The sequence below is a fragment of the Paramisgurnus dabryanus genome, chromosome 22, assembly GCF_030506205.2.
Source record: "Paramisgurnus dabryanus chromosome 22, PD_genome_1.1, whole genome shotgun sequence".
Taxonomy (NCBI): Eukaryota; Metazoa; Chordata; class Actinopteri; order Cypriniformes; family Cobitidae; genus Paramisgurnus; species Paramisgurnus dabryanus.
In genome coordinates, this window is record NC_133358.1 from 14,078,958 (window position 1) to 14,098,584 (window position 19,627).

Below are 19,627 nucleotides of genomic sequence, written 5' to 3' on the forward strand. Positions count from 1 at the left end.
TCACCTACAAGTTGATTTGCAAGAGAAAGGAAATAAACAGGAGGGAAACGCAAAGAGAGATTACTCCACAGGAGGAGGGAAGCTTTTGAAGAAACGTTTTGTTGATCTCCACGAGCTTCCTCTTTCTACGTTGCGGCTCCCCACACATCAGCACCACCACAAAAAAAGTTTGCCGTATAAACCAACCTCCACTATTGACAAACTCTTCAAAACATCTGCAGGTGGAGGTGTTTTCTTTACAAAGCCCTCAGCCTCACCGCAAACAATGTGCAACACCCTGCAACTCTGACGCAAATGGCCTCTGTGCTACCCCGCTGCAGGTTGACTGGCGTGAACCAACCTCTCAGCAGTGAAAGAGGTCTCGTTCAACTTTGAGCGAGGTGAGATTGGCAGACATCGAAGAGAGAGGGCATGGAGCTTGAGGGAAAGAGTAAGAGGTCTTTGCTTTGGTGTTCACCCTTAACTGTAGAGGCAACTGTCCTGTTGTTAGAAACACACATTAATGGTCACAAGCACAGCATTTACTGCGAGACAGTGGTTAAACTTTTTAGAACAGTTAAGATGTCTCTGTAATGACATTTACATTATATGAATGCATTTGTCAGACAGTTTTATCCAAGCGACTTACAGTGCCTTCAGGCTATACATTTTATCAGTATGTGTGTTCTTTAGAAATCCCACACTCTTTTGCGCTGTTAAAGCGAATTTCTACCAGTTTAGTTACAAATACAGTACACTGTATGGGTCAAAGCACAATACTGGTCTAGGCCTGTTTGTGATACTGTTAAATCAGTATCACAAACAAACAGCAATACTATCTGTTAACTTTTGGAAGAATTGTCATACTAATTTCTTTGCAAAACTTCTCTAACATCATTGTCAAATGTGACCCTGGACCGCAAAATCACCAGTGTTAAATGTACACTGCTGGTGTTTCCATGAGTACCACCAGACCTGGTGGTATCGTTACGATACTAAATAAAGATCATGTTCCATGAAGATATTTTGTAAATTTCTACCCGTAAAAATATATTTAAAAAATTGTTAATCACTAGTAATATGTGTTGCTACGGACTTCATTTGGACAACTTTAAAGCAAGACCAAAGAGTTTTTTTTTACCTTAAAATAATGTTTCTTTAAAAAAGTTTCAGTGGTTCATCCCCTCAAAACAGGGTGAATGGCACTTTCACATTCGCTTTGCAGCCCTCTATCGGCCAAAACCGCACTAAAGAAGTTTCCAACCGTCGAGTAGTGGTCCTGTAGTTCGAGTGAAAACTACAAAAACTTGCTTTACGCCAGACCTACAATCCAATCAGAGCCAGCTATGCTGCAGTATTTACGACAGTGGTAATGAACAATTACGCTTCTAACCTGTAGGGGGAGCAAAGAGCAATAAGTCTTTAGTGATGCTTTAAATGCGATTTTCGCAATACTGTATTAGATTTCTCCCTTTTTCCCCAAAACGCGATAAACGCCAGTCCTCCTCTGCAGAATGCAATAAATCCACTTAACAAATCACAGCGCATTGTAAACAATAATGGTTGGGCGTAATCCTAGTTTTCCTCATCTACTTTGTACTTCGTGATCAACAAACAAACAAAACAAAATAATACTTTTGATGGCATTGATAAACTTGTGGTGGTTTTCTGTGGCGGGAAAGAAATATAGGCCACTCGGACAAAGGAAAAATGCCGGCTGTTGCTTGTTCCCACAGCATCAAGCTTCTGTCATGCTAACACATTGACCCCAGGGGATCTTTTGAAAAAAATTTCATTATTTTACTTAAAGTCAACGAAAATCGAGCAGGACCAAAATATTTTACAGCTGATCGCTGTCAAAAAAGTTCTGCGACGACGTCCCAAGGACTACTGCAGCAATGACAATGTTCTTAAATGAAAGTTTTGATTTATGCCATTTAATGTTTATTTTTTTAACCAGTGTATACCACTAGTCAACTAAATGTATATAACATGGCAAAGATAAATGCACATTTATATATTGATTCAACAGATTTATAGCTTTTTTTTAAACTTCCTTGTTATGGATTTATTGCATTTGCGGAAAAATATCAGTTTTTATAATAAATATTTGAAAATCAAATTATGGATTTTAATTTTTTATTTGTTTTATAACAGAAAATAGTGGTTTTCATCTTGACACTTTCTTGGTTAACACATTTTTACTGACATTAGTCAAAATGAATTTATTGTGTTTTGGAACCAAACTCTTCATATATCCTAAAATTACTAATTTTACTGACCCTTATACTGGTTTTATGGTCCAGGGTCACAAATGAGAAAGAAATGACCAAACAATTTGTGATGTGTTGCTAACATGGACAAAAGTTGTTGCTTTTTCCAAATGTACATGCTGTTGTTTTCCCAGCAATGGTACAATTGATATCATAAATGGGTGAAATTATCATTGGTTTCTTTCCTAATGTAATATTGGCCCAGATTTAATTTTGCAATTACATTTTAATGTATTTCTCATCTGACAGGCAAGCATCTTATTTTGGACCAGTATTTTGCTCTGACCCATATACATTACATTAACATTTTAGACTAATTTTATTACTTGCCTTTAGTATAAATAATGTCATCCTTATTGAGAGGGCTGCTGTTTTTGTCCCAAATGCTGTTATTAGTTGGTTTGCACTTGACCCCTACACCCATGTAGGTTTCAAATCTGAGCTGAGGTTCATGACCCTTCAGTGACTTTATATTATAGGTAGGTTTTAGTTTGTTTCGTTTCAAAATACCTTCTTCAATGTTCCTTTTCAAAAACGTACAAGGGGTGTTTTTAAAGGCTTCTAAACCAGAGTTTACAATTCAGGCCCCAAAATATAATAAAAAGTGGTGTGAAGATTACAGAGCGAGAGAGGGTGTAGAAAAGGGCAAAAATTGTCAGAGGAAAAAACATGTACATTTGGGGCGGAGAGAAAAGGAGAGAAGCCCAGATCAAGACTTAGAGAAAGTGAACGAAGGGATCAAGAGACACACAAAGAACAGGAGAGAGAGAGAGAGAGAGTGAGATGGTCAGAAGGGGAGAAATGGGAGAGTCGGAGCCAAGCTGCCGAGTCTATTCGTGTAGTACTGAGAGCTGGTGAAATACTAGAGTCTGGGCCGTGTGCCTCTGATCAGGGCGGCAGTGAGCACAATTACCTTCTTTTCAAATCCTTCAGTGACACCACAGGAGAAAGGAGGACTTTGAAACTTGAAAGGCAGGGTGCTCGCTTTCAAACCTCAAACGCGAGTAGGAAAGGGCTCTGAAATTTGTTCAGTGCTCCCCATCCACCATTAGCTTGTTTCTTCCTCTCGCCTCCAGGCATTTAAGCGATTTTTGAAAAGATGTTAAGAAATTCAATCACTACAGAGAGAGAGAGAGGGAGCGCAATCACTCTTCCTCTCTTTTTGGCATTTTTTTTTTAGGAGGAACGTGCTTCCCCCGGTCCGCAGAGAACGAGCTTGCTGTTTTGTTTTGGGGTGAATAGACCGGTGAATCTGTGGCGCAATGGTGGAGCCAAAGACGCAAAAGGAATAAAAGAAACGAGAGAAAATAAAAGAGAAGGGTTGATGGTCAGGGTTCATGGAAATCCTTCTCATCTGCCTCCTGACATGTGTAATCTCAACATCAGAGCCCCGCTGAGCCCAGAGTGCAGTAGCACACTCACCTTCATCTGAAAGTCTGGGGGAAACTTTTGAACTCTGCTCTGTAACGTGGAATCATTTTATGAAATGATTAAATCTAAGAAAAATATCTAAATAAAAACAGTTTGAGATAGACGGTCTGTTTTATGGTCAAGTAGGAAATTCTCCTTAAAGCGGAAGTCAACCCTAAAACAACATTATGCTCCAACACTATATTTCATGCCATATATGTAGTTGATTGTGCTGCCATCAAATGTACTAACTCCATATAAAAAATAAAAGCTTTTAACTGCTACAGTAACGGTGATTTGACGCGTCATCAAATCACCGGAAGAAAAATGCACGACTACATTAATTCTGAATGTTCTAAATGGGGGCGGGTCTTGAGGCGAGATGATTGACAGTAGATGATAACGTTTTTGATTGACAGCTGCACAGGAGCTAACGTTAGCTTGCTTTGCTCGTGTTTATAATAACAACAACATGATAATAACTTTCTACGTAGTATGTTTACCGTAGTTACACAAAACAAGCAACAACTAAGCCAAATGATGTTTTAGATATTTTAACAATTTTACATTACCTGAGTCCGCGGAAAAACTGGGCTGAAAACAGTACTCAAAATCTTCCTGACGAAAGTGCTGGCTGCATATTCAAAGTAGTGTAGTGGTGGGTCAGCTGAGGGTCGCGTTGATGTCAACAATAAAAACTCCCGGTGGCCTGAATTTGTTGTCCTTACATCCACATACTGCACAGGTTCTAGTCATCTTTTATCGAGGGCTTTGGTGATTTCCCCCTCAGAGACGGTTAAAGCGGAGTTACTCTTTGGATGGGTTCGTCTGCCGGCTAACTTCAAGTTGACTTGAGTTGATTTGAGAGCTAGTTGAGCGGTAAAAGAAGTTATTAGGCTTGTTCAACTTCATGTGGCGTTGCAAGAATCGACAGCGGGATGACGTCAAAGTACCGCGAGAGCGATTCGCGAAATCATACGGAGGAGTTTGCTTTTAAATCCCTTTCGCGGAACCTTGACGTCATCCAGCTGTCGGTTCCTGCGGCGCCGCATGAAGTCAAACAAACCTGACGACTGCATCGAACAGTGGTTAGTGGTTGGAGCTAATGACTCAGTTTCGCGCAGTGCATTCTGGTTAATTGTGTCCATTAAAGACCGTTACGAAAATTCCGCTTCAACACACTATCAATCTAATAATCGAAATCGTGCAAATTTATTTATTTTTCCTCATGTATAATGCAAAGTGGACATAAATTACCCGTGATAAACAGGCTAAAATGTCTAGATTGGACTTCCCCTTTAATATCTTAGTTTCTCCTAGACATCATATGGAAACTTTATGCAGGAGTATTATCATGAAATCACCAAACAAGAGTAGAATAATGAGATGAAGACAGCTGGAAGAAGAGAGAGCCGTTATCAGATATCTGTTACAGCTCTGTTTGCTGAACGGATCGAGAGGCTGTTGACCTCTTGTCGCTGAGTGTTTGCAGTGCCTTTTAAAGCAGTGTTTGGCTAAATGATGAACGCGGTGTGAAGTACATGTCAATTAGAGGCTGTTTACACTTGGCATTAACATGCGTTTTCATCGATCGGATCACAAGTGGACGAGAGAGACACATTACGTTTACACCTGGTATTTAAATCCGTCTCTTTTGTCCACTTTCGACCGCATCTGTCCTGAATACTGTGAGGGGGTGGTCTGTGAGACGGTGGGCGAGTCTCTCAGCTGTCATTCAAACCCGAGCGGGAGTAATTATGAGTTTATATGAACGCAAACTAATATTATGTCGGAGTCCACTGCTTGTTTAGCAAGTATACATGCTGCATAGTGTTTTGTACGTTTATATGTTGGAGCTTTCTCTGAATTTTCAGCGCAATTGATGAAATAGGATCGCGCAACTTTCACACGCTTTCAAAGCTAAACTACGGAGATCAGCCGCTTTAGTTGTATCAATGAAAGGCTAAAAATAGCGCTGTTCACCGTATGTTTACGCCAGAAGTAAAAAAAAAGACGTAAAACTTGTGTTTAATACCTCAGATTAGATAAATGGGCGGAGAGAAGGCGGTCGCGTGTGGCTGTTCGAACGCATTCAACCACATATGCGTTCCGCAACTCCAAAGCGATCCGATCGAAAGTGGTTTCGACTACCTCTGGATGTGGTTGAAAGTGGTCGAAAGTGGACGAGCTCAAAACGTTTTGAACACCGTTTACACCTGGCATTAACGTCGTCCACTTGTGATCCGATCGACAAAAACGCATGTTAATGCCAAGTGTAAACAGCCTCATAGTGTAACGCTAACATCTCTCTCTCTCTCTTTCTTTCTCTCTCCCCTACTCTCTTTTTGAGGGTAACGCAATTGTGGTGGGGAGGCAGCACTTGTGTGATCGAGCACATACTGTACTGGCTAATTCTAGTCTGTTGAAGATTAGAAGTGAGCCTTGACACAGAGTAAGGAGAGAATGAGAACAAAAATGAGATTCTGACTTATTATGAGCTTGTAATTGCGGCCTAACTGCATTAATGTCATAATAATGCATAGTGAGGCTCATAGCCCCAAGTGTCTGGCTCAGACCGGCGTTACTGGGCGGCATTACTCAGCTGTAGTGGTCACCATAGAGCTTACACTAATAGGACTTTGATGAAAGACCTTTTTGGTGATTAAACTCAGACATACCAGCTGGGGAATCTGACTGGGTTTTTACCTTGGAACCGTTTTACCCCTGGTTAAACTCACTGTTATTACTTCACCACTAATCTTCTGTATTGCTTTAAATTCGAAACTTTAAAGTAGGTGAATTGGTGTTATTTTTGGTAAACTATTACCACTTCAACCTGATGTTAAAAACCAATGCTGCTTTCATTCAACATTTTGGTGTCCACTACAAATCCCAGTGCATATAAACTGTATCACTGCGTACCATTTATTTAAATTGCATTATACACACGCATTACACACTGGGTTGTTTCAACCTATGCAGTGAATAACTGATTTCTTATTTTATTTCTTTTATTACGGTTGTGTTGGGCAGAAAGGAATTAAAATTAAAAAAATGTCAACGATAAATGCAAAAAAAAAAATTTCTATTGTAACTTCTGATATAATAAAGCAGTATCACAAGAGTAATTTTTCAGATGAGCATGATTACAAATGAGTAAGTTTATACAAACATTAACAAGAAGTAGGGATTTCCCGATCAGGTTTTTTTGCCCTCGAGTCTGAGTCCGAGTCATTTGATTTTGAGTATCTGCCGATACCGAGTCCCGATCCGATACTTCTATAATACATTAAAAAAAAGAATAAAGAAGAGCGAAAAAACAGAACCAGTCCAGGATGTTCCTTATGTCATGCCGCACGCATTGCTGTTTCTGTGTGGAGTCAAAAGAGTCTAACTCTGTGCCAGCGCATAACTACAGATGTGTTAAAAAATAATGAATATATACTATATATGTTCAGGGGTTAAATTGGGGTTTGTTTTGTGGGGAGGCTCTGTTGGGAGGGAGGGTTCGAGGGGTAACATGTTTAATCCTGATGACAGCAAAGCCACTGGGTGTGTTTCAATGACATTTTGTATCTCTGATAGGATTTTATAAGTTTCAGTTTAAAGCTGTGCCACATGTTGACCCAAACTTTAAAACCTGAACTTTAAATTATGCAAATCTATGAGTCTGACACCCTATATGCATTTGGTGCACATGTCATTATGCACAATTGATCAAACTTTGAATGAAGTTATAAGACTTAACCTCCTTGACTCATTCTAGGCATAAGATAGGCTACCCAAAAAGACTCAATTAACAAGAAAAACAACATACTGATTCAGCAATATATCTTATATATTAGCCATAGAGATTCCCTAAGCTGGTCAGCAGTTAGTTATAAAATACCTAAAGTTAGGTCGTGATTCATTTGTATAATCAAAATACATTATTTTATTAAACTATACAATCAGTTGTATCCAGTTATCTAGTTAACATTTTGTAATGAGATGAGTGACATGGCTATACATACTTTAATACTTTGTTTCTAGACTTCTATTAAGTTTTTTCAACATGGGCACCATTCTTACCTCTCTTTCTCTCTCTCTCTCTCTGTCTCTCTCTCATCTCTACAGTAATGTCAAATGATCCTGCGCGAATGCGCGTTCTTGAGGTTCTGAGTGAGACGCGGAACTGCGTCTGAGCACATGTTGACAATAACGATCAACGCGTCGTTTAAATGAGCGGTAAAAACGCGGTTTTGTCGTGGGTTCCTTGCACGCACGAGTGTGAAGCCTATGAATGAAAGCACGTCAATACTACCACGAGAGTGATCCGCGAAATCATACGGAGGAGTTTGCTTTTAAATCGTTCTCGCGGAACTTTGACGTCATGCAGCACCACAAGAACCGGCAGCCGGATGAAGTCGAACAAGCCTATTCTCTTCAGTTCACACGAACCAGCGCAGCGCGTACACTGGCGCGGAGCAGAGCCAGAACTTCATGGATTTTAAACCCTGCATATGTATCCGAGTCCTGATCGGGAGGTAACGTCCGATTCCGATCGAGTCTGAAACCACGTGATCGGGCCGATTTCCGATCACGTGATCGGATCGGGACATCCCTAACAAGAAGGTAATATTAAAGGAACAGTATGTAAGAAATGTATATCAATTAATCATAAAATGTCCCTGATATGTCACTAGACATTAAGAAATCATTTTCATTTCAAATTAGGGATGTGTATTTATGAGATTTTTTCATTTCGATTAATCCATAGGTCTGAAGAACGAGTACTCGATTAACTGGGGGCGGGGCAATCAAAGGGTATACACGTCATGGTGAAAATGAAAATATTTTTATTAAAAACACTCAAATAAAACTTAATTTGGAAGAAACTATGACAGAACAATGAACACATACTAGATTTTTAATGAATTAAATGTTTTTAACAGAAACCTCTAACAGGAAAAGCTGCTTGATGAAGTGAAACTAAAGGGTTAATAAACACAAACCGAAGCGCTTTCTATATGACGCACTCTGCATTTTATTAAGCCTTTATACAACATAAATGTACAACGTGTATCTATCTGCATAAAATGCAAGATTTCAACTAAGTTTTCAACTAAGTTATCTAAAAAAAGAGAGTTTTACTTTCTTTGCGGATGTGCATCATAAACAGCGCACTTTTAAACACATCCAGTCAAAGCTCAAGCTTCACAACATTAAGCAGCTTTAAGTCTTTTGCTATCATTTTAGCGATTAGCTGTGTCGTGTCGTCCTCTTACTTCAGTCAAAATGTAATATAATGCTCGTATGGCTCTCTGGTATCTCTTGACATTTGATGTTTAAATATAGTGCCTCAGTGATGTGAGTTGTGGCCGGCTTCGTGGGCTGCCGCGCATTGCGCGGATTGGCTGGTTGCTGCGGCCCAGTCTTTACTACCACATGCACTTGTAACGCTAACCAGACATCCAAATGGCACCATATCCACAATAAATAAATAAATAAACCCACATGATCATCGTTTTCGTGATTGATCATCGATGCCACGTTCGAGTACTCGAGCAATCGAGTACTCGTGCCCATCCCTTTCAAATACTTATATCACTGACAACAGTGGTCTGGCCAGGATATTGTCATTTAAAAAGTGGAGTTGCAGCCCTCAACTGATGTTTATGTTGTCATTTTGTGTATTGGCCACCAGTTGTGTGATTGCAGTACCAGTTTTAGCCACAAGTTTTGTGATTACAATACCAGTTTTGGCCACAATCCTACATACTGTTCCTTTAAGTGACATTTTTTAACATTAAAGAGTTCAAAGAAGTTCCCTTTCGAGGGAAGCTGATGCTATGGGAAACGGGTTGCCCCGTAGGGTTAGCTTCTGATGCAGCATCTCATTCCCTTCTCAAGGAACCAGGGTTACATACGTACCAGAGATGTTTTTCTAGCTCCAAACAAATCCATATCAGCTCTTAGTATTTGTATTTGTTTGCTGAAAGGAACCAAAAGAAAATTCGTATGCATAAAATTAACTTCTGCAGTTACTTTTATCATGTCTTTTCAATTTTCAATCTTTTATAAATTTATTAAATGTCTCTTGCAAACTATGAAGGGACAATGAATCAATACACTGACATGGTAATGCTAGACAGATACTTTGTTTGCACAGTCCTACCGTAATTTTGTCACTCCTAGACGTACGTCTGTCGTCAGGGGGGAAACGTTTACCTCGATGAAGGAAAGTCATTGTCTCACCAGGCTATGTTTATTCGGCTATCCAGTGCTGAGCTTCGATGAAACTTCACGAGACCGGCGAGGTGCTTCCACCGGGCGGGAGATACGTGGCGTGATTGACAGCTTTGACACCAAATGGATATACGTGAAAATCAGATGACATTATTTCACAACTTTTCATTGGCCATTTAGATATGTGAAGCATAATGTATACGGAAATGAACCTGGACATCTCAAAATCGGCAAAATGGACAACATGGTTTTCATCGGACAACGACGTGTATACATTTAAATGGTGGTCTGGGGCCTCATTTATAAAACTTTGCGTAGGATTTGCATCAGAAGTGGCGTACGGATGAAACATAGGATGCGCGTACGCACAGAAATAATCGGATTTATAAAACCGTGCGCACGCACATCCTACGCATTTTCACAATCAATTCTAAATGTAGCGCAGCTTTTGCGGCTTCATGACACGCCCATAGTTGTCCATAAATAGTTCGTGAAACGCCCACAAGTTAATATGCATTGATTGCAAAATCATGGCAAACACAGAGAGGAAATCAAAAAAACGTAACTTCACTCAATGTGAAGTAGAAGTTATCGTTGGCGAGGTGGAAAAGAGGAGAAAAATGTTGTTTGGAGGGCACAGTTTTGGCATTACTAATGCCAAAAAAGGCACTTGAGTGGCAAACGCTGGCAGACTCCATAAATGCTGTAGCCTCACAACCTCGGACCGTGGCAGAAATAAAGAAATGGTCGGACATCAAAGTCGAGGCACAAAAACGTCTAGCACTCCATCGCCAGAGTGTGTCTGCCACGGGTGGGGGAAAGGGGACATTGTTCAGCGCAAATGTAATTTCTTGTTGCTTTCTGAATGGTTTAGACATACGCCATACATTGTTTTATCAAAAATAAAACACACTAAAGGCATATGCATGAATACCATAATTACGTAGATTATCAAGATATGGTTTACTATAAAAATAACTTTCCCCAGTGGACAATTAATACATCTATCTATTTATTTATCTATCTATCTATATATCTCCTTAATTATCTATCTATCTGTCTATGTAATTGCATCTATATCTGCTCCGCCAGATGGACACATTGACGAATATATCAGTTTTGTACATTATTTCGTTCTGTGAAATATATTCTTTATGAGGATGAATTGCACAACGTGCCAATATTATTGCAGAACATATTTCACTTTTCTTTTAGCAAATATGTGTTCATTTGAATTTCTGTTGTAATTTTCGATTTCTTTATTTTTTTGTTTCACTGCTGATCGATCAAACGGGTGTTCGTGTAAGGCTGTTAATTGTAAGAATTGCTTTGTGAAGTCTTTGTTATTTATGAGAGGCAGTGTTGTCACTTTCACGTGTTTCTTCCATCTGCCGACAGTGTCGCCATTTCTCATTTCACCCGTTTTTGTGCGTACGCCTGGGTCAGAGCTTGCGTGACAGACAGCACATTTTCCCGTCAAGTTTGCTTTTTATAAATAACAACTATTGCGTAGAGAGTGACGTACGCCTTCTTTTGTGCGTACGCAACGTTTATAAATGAGGCCCCTGGTCTTGTCTAGGTCTCAACACACTCTGGTCTTGGTTTTGTGTAAAGCCCGGAGTATAGTCTGTTTTTTAGGTGTAGGGGAATGTACATGCATGGTCAAATGCACAGCCTTGCAAAGTTTATTTGACTCGTACGTTTACACAGCGAACACATGCGTATTACGACAAAATGCAGTGCGTTTCCTGGGCTACATACTACATTTTTGTGTACGCACATGGGTGACCTACACATATAATGTAAGCGGAGTTTTAAAAACCAGATATGCACATACAGTACGCGCACCCTTTTCTGATGACAGAAATTGCGTCACGTGCACTGTACACATAAAAATGGACCATTCTTCGGCCTTTAGTCACTACAAAAAAACAGCATTTTGCCTAAAACAACCAAACATATGTATGTTAAGCAGTTGGGTTTATATTTTTTGTAGTATTGCACAAAAAATGGCAGTTGCGTGACCCATTTGTCTAAGGAACATTCGTTCGCTTATTTTAAAAGACCTGCACCGTGGCATCCGTGTCTGAGGCTGGTAATGAGATGAAACGTAAATCCCTTTATGTTAATATTGTGGTTTTGTAGGAGCAGCCCTATTAATCTTGCTTTAACTGTATAAAGGCTATTATTCCCTCAATAAGATCACTGGCTGTGCAATATAGGATTAAAGACTTATAACGTAACTGATGCTGTCATTTTTCATGGGCAGAGGAACCGCGAACACTCTCTCAGTCATGACTCTATCATGTGTTTGTTTTAATTGGTTTTTCTAGCTGTTGCGTCGCACCCCTGGCTAAGCGGTAACCTTAGCTTCAGTGCTCAAGAACCTTGGCGCAGGCTCTGTGACTCCACGCCAGAGTTTCAGAGAGATTTTAAAACAGCCCAGTGCTGGAGCAGCACACATCAAGGGATGGCTGAACTCCGCCAAACCGGAGGAGGCTTACAGTTTGAGCTTAATGACCTGAGTCACAACCGCTCTCGAGCGCCAGAAAAACAAGAGCTCCGCTCCACCAGAGCCCGCTGGTTCCATTCATTCCATCAGGGCAGCTGTTGCAGGCTTTCCCAAGGCCTGTGCTCTTTTTAGTTTGCCAATCCTCATATGCTCTTGAAGTTGAACATTTTGTGGTGAAGATTTTTTGTTAAAGCGCTCTCCCGCAGAAATCCGAAACGTGGGGTTACATATGTGAGGTTTAAATGACTTCATTGCTGACCTCATTGACCCCTGCACAGCTGCAGTTATGAACTCCTCAAGGTTAAAAAGCACTGAATGATGTTATACAGCAGTGACAGGTCTTCGGGGATGAGGATTTTTCCAGAGCGATGAATTATGGAGTACTGTGTTGCTCCACTTCTTATTCTAGGCTTAAAGGTCGTGACCCGATTGGGGTCAGATAATGGGTCATGTGTCTTTAACGGAGATCAAGCGCTAAACCACTCAAAAGCCCTGTAAATTCGCTTCTCTCGTCCCCATTTTGGACCGCTGGAGACCCCATCCCTGTGGGGTACAAGTCCAACTCTGCCCGCCAGAACAGATTACTTACAGGGAGAGAGAAATACGAAAAAAACATCTGTGTGAATGTGCAGGAGTGAGGCAGAAACAGTGTTAAAAGACTGGTAGAGAGGAGTAGGGAAAGAGAGAGAACAGGCGGATAGCTTGTGGGCGTTGATACTACCCATGAGGCCATTTAATGGGCAGTTTGGAATGCAGGGAAAAGACTCAGCTGCCCTCTCTATGGAATTCTGTGTCTTTGAAAAAAGAAGAGAGAGAGGGAGAGAGAGCGAGCTTGTGGGAAATCCTCGCCTGACTGTGATGTTGAATGTTGGCCTGTTTTATTTCACTGACTGTGGCAAGCAGAGACAGAGAGACACTCGGTTACCGTTGTGTGAAGTTGTGAACCTGCACGTTTTGTCTGGAAGAGGCCGAGCCCTGGAGGCTTTAAACACAAAACCCATAAAGAGCTCCCTAAAGCAAACCTTAGCAGTAACTCTGCCTTCTTGCACTACCTAAAGACTTCTCGGCGTGACCGGGCTTGTTTCACTTATTTATGCCTCTGTCTTTGGGTCTGTCTGTCCATGGATGTCTCCGTATGATTGTGTGTGCGTGTCGGTAGGTTTGTGCGAACATGCCTCGTGAAAATTCCTATTGGATTGCAAGTTATAAAGGATGGCATAATCATGTTTGATAACATCTATGTGTCTTTTCCAAGTTAACATTGGGGGTCATATTATGAGATTTTATAAAGATGTAAAATAAGTATTTGGTGTCCCCAGAGGGCGTATGCGAAGTTTTAGCTCAAAATACTCCACAGATAATTTATTATAACATGTTAAAATTTCCACTTTGTAGGCCTGAGCAAAAGTGTGCCGTTTTTGGGTGTGTCCTTTAAAATGCAAATGAGCGGATGAAATGCAAACACTGATCGTGGTTTGTTGCAAATGAAACTCAATTGTGCTGTCAATAATTTGTTCTGTCTTTCTATCTCTCTGCACTAAATGGCAGTGCTGTGGTTGGATAGTGCAGATTAAGTGGCGGTATTATGCTACCTACCTCACAAAACAGGCGATATTTGAACGACTTAATTTTTCACATGCTTGCAAAGAATGGCTTACCCAAACAAAGTTACTCTGTTGTTCTTTTTTACGTTTTCTAGGTTAATAGAAGCACTGGGGATCCGATTATAGCACTTAAACATGGAAAAAGTCTGATTTTCACACTATGACCCTTTTAAATATCATTATTTGTGATAATTATTTATCTACTGTAGGCCATACCCATAACCATTTTTGCTCTTTTGTGCCTTCATAATTAAAAATTCCTTCTCTTTCTTTCCTATTTAGAGGATGAAAGTTCAGGTTCCCCGTATCATCGCGAGAGGCGGAACGCTATCGGTGGAAAACTGAGCGAGGAGCCGTCCACCTCTACAGAAGAGCGCTCTCCATTGGTGAAGAAAGAAATTCATAGCTCCCTGCCCCATCTGGTAGACCCCACCCTACCCTACCGGGGGACTCTCTTCACCATGGACCCTCGCAATGGTTACCTGGACCATCATTACAGTAAGTTACTTCTTTGTGTTCCTCTAAAAAAGTAAGGAGAGTTGATTTGTTGCACCAGTCTCAGTATAGTTTCAACGAATGCAACTAAAAAATTCAGTTGGGTCTCCCAGTAGAATTATCACCTGCTCGCTTTCGTTTCACTCAAACTAGCTACCACAATCCAAAAGGTTAAAAAGTCAGTACTATTAAGGCATTCAGCTGGAATTTTGATAGTTATTGAGAGGAATAGACCAAAAATGAAATATTTATTTACTGCAAACCTTTTATTCTCCCTTTCATGTTTAAGGCTGTGTCCGAAACATTAGGTAGCTGATATGTTGCCTCATGAGGCAATGACTTTGGAGGCATGGACGCAGCTCCGGAAAACGCATTCGGACAGCCTCAATAGGCAGCATAATGAAATTCTGTTTGAAATATAAACCTTTGTGATACCTAATCCCTTATTTGAAAAATGTAATAATAATTTATCGCTAGAAATGCAATCAAAAGGTGTAAACTAAACACTAAATTTGCGATCCAGCCGCTTTCTTGGCCTCCATTTTATTTTTCGAACTTGACCAGGCTCGACCAATCACATTCCTCGCGCAAACCCATGCATGGAATTGTGGGACAAGACAATGCAGGTATCTCAAGAGTCAGAAAGGAAAGCAAACATTGGATTTGGATGTGCATTGATGCCTTCCTGCATTGAATGTTGCCTCCAAAGGATTTCGGACGCAGCCTAGGTTTACAATCCCCGAAGAACATATGCAATCTCAGTAATGTTTTTTGCATAAGGCAGTCAACATGAACTTTCCCCTCAGTTCCCTATAGACCATATAGATATTATAGATGTTGATGCATGACACTCAAGGACGAATATTAATTGCAGGACTAGGAGGAGAACTTTATCCCCTCTCTGAGGCAAAAGGCAAAGCTGCGAATGGATTGATTGGGTTTGACAGTTGACTAGCTGCCCTTTTTTCTCATTCGCTCTCGCTTGCCTTTTCGTTTTTACAGAGGGGAAGTTAGCATGGGGGGACGTTCTTCCCCGCTCCCTAATTCCCTCATTAGGGGCCGAGTGTAACCACACAACTCCAGTCTCGCTTATCAGCGGCGTGATCAAAGCGCAGCTGAGAGGAGAGCAGTCAAACTCATCTCGCCTTGTTCTTTGCCATATTCTCCCTTTCTCTTGTTTTCCAGCAGCCCACCAGACTCAACCGTCACTTTGCTTATAATCGCAAGAGACATCATACCAAGAGAGAATATGTGAATGGACAGCATAAAGTGAAATGGAGAAATAAAGAGGGATAGTGACAGATGAGGCTAGTCAACGCCTTTTAAAAGGTTAATTTCGTGGACCACCATTGCCTGGACGCCGTCCGCGGATGAGAATTCAATGTGATGGCTTGTTTAGTTTCGCTAAATTGGCTTTGAATTGGGTTTGACGGTGTGGTTTTAATCCATAGCACTTAGTGAAATGCCTTTATTTTCCAGAAAAAGCTTTTACTGTATCAAAGCTCATTTTGTGATCTTCATTAGCAGCTGTTGTTTTACTCCATCGGTTTAAAACGAAGGTCAACTACAGTCTGAACAATTGAACCCCTTAGATTGTCGAGTAATACAGACTTGACCAGCACAGCAAATCTGTCGCCCGGCATGTACAGAGAAAGACTGAAAGGGAGAAAGAGTGTTATAATGGGGGTGAAGGGGTTATAAGGCAGGGTTGGGGTCACGAGTCCAGCACAAGGGGGGAGGTTAATTTAAAGAATAGCTTTGGGTTTCATTTAAACTTTAACAATAGCATTTATGGGACAGAAAATTATTGCAACTTGGTTGTTTGACAGCTAAAAATAGTTTTTTTTAAAAGCTTTTTGTGAGATTTAAATCTATATCGTATGTGTTAACATATGTAGTTTGATATAATCGCTTGCTGACCTGTACATTTATATTCAGTCTTTCATCTCTGTTGTCATTTGTTGAACCAAAAACATTCCTTTACATGATTTACAGAGAGAACGACTGCCGGAAAGGAAAAAATATTTAATGGGAGCGACTGAATCAAGCCAAGAACGAACAAAAGTGAAAGGGGGTGTTCCGGGTGGCTGAACCCCCTAGGGGTAGACTGGGGTGGAGGGTGCGGGCGAAAGGGTGGTGGGGTCATAGGTCAGGTGAAAGAGGCAGAGACTGAAACGGAGGGGTTCAATACCAGCAGGAGAAGTCAAAGGGGCCTCTTAGTCTCCGAAAGGTCCATTCTCTCCGCATGGGGGATCAGGGCGGCAATGAAGTGAAAGCTGATGATTGAATGAATTCTGTAAGGAGTCCGAGGCTGCTCGTGTGTCTTTCTCCAGGAAGAAACTCTTGCTTGAGAGATGTTGCTCATAAGTAGCCTCAGGCGGTCGATTTTAATGCTTACTAAATGAAAATGCACTGTAGTAGCTTAAAAAGTCTATGACAGCTGAAGTATACAATGAAAAGTTTGTCTCTAGCTCTATCTCAAAGTATAAGCAATAATAAAAGTGATGCTTGAATTGCCAAGCCAAATAGCTGGAATTTTGACATCATATTTTGTCTAGACCGCGACAAACTTCTCAAGTGAATGCGAATGAATAAAGAGTTTACTGTATGATGAAAAGCGTGACGATCATTTGCTCACCAGAGGGGGTTATGTGGGGCCGGGACCCTTTAACTAACCCTCTGGAGCCCCATCACTCCTCAGCCATTTAAAACACTCGCTGGCGCCACTCACCCACTTCCACAGGCTTTGAGGTGTAAAGAACTTTGACCCCCATATACTCATACACCCACATGCGACAGACCCCCCCTGCCTTTCTCTTCCCCGTTGGAGATCCATCAGCTCATAAATGCATCCCAGGTGTGTGCTGGTGTAAGTGTGAGCCGTGCGAGTGTGTAAGTATGTGATGGAAAGCGAGTCGGGAATCTTTATGCTGTGTATGCAGTAGTGGAGGGAGTTGTGAGACGAGGCAGGTAAAGCGTGATTACTCTTCCCGCTGGCGCGCGTCAAGGCCTAATGCGCCTAAATGAGCCTCCACCTGCCGCCTCTGCACACCTGGTCGCCGCGGCGACACACAGCGGGACACCGTGGGTGTGGGTGTTAGGAGTGATGGAGCAACGTCATAGGATTGAAAAATCACAATAGAGAGCTTATTTATTTTATACATTAATGTGTCAATTTTTCATAGACAGGAGTGAGATTATATGGAGAAGAAATTAAGACTTTGTTTGAAGAGTATTGCTTAGATTTAATTTCACATAGCAAAGAGACCTCTGGATGTCTCCTTATTTCTCATCAAGTTCTTCTGAACACAAATCACATCAGCTATGCAATTCAAATGAGTTTTGGCATTTAATTTATTTACAAATGCAGGGTTGATTTTAACCTGTTGTTGGGTAATGTATAACCAAATCCAACTGTTGGGTTAAACCTATGCTTGGATGTTTCATCCCAAAATGTTGGGTTGTTTTAAAGTAAGCAAAGATCAGTAAAAATGCAAGAGAAGTCCAAAGCTATGTACTGTATAGTCCTGATACAACCAGGACCTTTTTTAAAGTCCCGAAAGTATCCTGCTTTATTCCCAGACTCCTTCTTCAATAAGTCAAGACTGTAATACAACATCAGACGCTTTGCGCCCACAGCATAAGTGCATAAAGGACAGTCGTGTTTAGCATAAGGAGCGCACAGGATAAATAGCCTTCTTTGTGAGAATTAGTCTAAGCATTAGCATTAGCCGTCATTCCTAAACCTTATCCTCTTTTCTCACACAAACACCGGATAAGAGTTCCATATCCCGCTTAAAACCAAACTAATGCACAGTGTGGATAAGACTGTAGGATTGAAGGACAGATTAATGAAGAGAAGAGTGTTAAACGTGTGGACGTGTGAAAAGCGGCTAACACTGCGACATCTGTTTATATTGTCCGCTGATTAGCAGGTCATTGGGCTCCGGCACTCCGGCAACCGTACGCCACTTGCTAGCCTTGCACTTTTTATCTCTCTTGGGGAGCGTAAGATCCTCCTCTGTACTTTAAGTGTTTTTATTTTCTTAAACAGATGTGCTCCTTACTAGTAAGAGCCTTGTCCCATTATGGGAATTAAAGCATGCTGAATTGAATGTTTCCTTTTTATTTGAATTCTTCTGAGGGAGAATGAGAATATTTTTAAGAAGGCAAGCAGGGAGGGTGGTAGTCTTAGCTGCCCTGGCGTCCTTCAGTGCTGCAAAATCTGGAATGCACATGTAATTGTCTTAGCACCGCTAAGCCATATCCTTTCCTCCGCAAACAGCAGGTTTATTCATGTTCCTCAGTCTTGGACGTCCTTACAATCTTTAAGCATTTGTGTCTTTTTACAGACACTTCCTAAATATCTAGAGACTTTAGCTTTTTGAAAGCCCTCTTGTCCTTGACATTCAAGATCATGAGTGTCCCAACGCAAAACCAAACTGTCTTGCACTTTTAACTTGAGGCCTCTGTGCTTGGATTAGGATCTACCCAGTTTCTGAAGTCTATAATCCTCTACCAAAGCCTCATTGTTGCCTCACACCAGAGTCCAGACAAACCCACATGAACACAACCTGATGATATCCCACCAAACAGATGCATCCAAACCTCTCACACCACTTGTGCTCTCTCTGATCGGCTCTGCATTGGTGCGCACCATATCAGAAGATATTCCCACTTCAGTGCCCTTGGTAGAGGATAGCACGCCACCACTCACCAAAGGAAAACTTGTTGAGGAGGGTCTTTATGAGATGATGAACAGTGTTGAGCTTTGACAGTGATATATTGGTTGGCTAGTGCTGGTTGTTGCACCCCCTGTCACCCCCTCCCGACCAAAATCAAAATTTCACTGGCCACTGAACTGAAAGAGTCAGCTGTCAAATGTGAGAATATGACCAGAGCGAAAAAAAAACTATTGGTGAATTCTGGATAATAAACTCATGTTAGGAAATTGTGTTGGTAGTACACTGAAAAAAATTACTGATAAAAATACAAGAATTGAAAGCACAAGAACTTCAGACCTGAAGTGAAAACAAATGCTGGATTCACACCAAACGCTATAGAGGCGGCAAAAACGCGCTTTTCGCACATAGTTGAACGCTTGAGCATTTTGAGTTTACTTGCTT

General features: G+C 41.0%; 1 protein-coding gene across 3 annotated transcripts in view; it reads left to right on the forward strand.

Moving 5' to 3' along the window:
* The window catches only part of gli3 (GLI family zinc finger 3), a 165,669-nt gene that overhangs the window by 47,658 nt on the left and 98,384 nt on the right, over window positions 1-19,627 (forward strand). For all 3 annotated transcript variants that reach the window (XM_065294847.1, XM_065294848.1, XM_065294849.1), the window contains exon 3: window positions 14,289-14,504. In XM_065294847.1, the coding sequence (XP_065150919.1) occupies window positions 14,289-14,504 (216 nt within the window). The remainder of the gene's footprint in view (window positions 1-14,288; window positions 14,505-19,627) is intronic.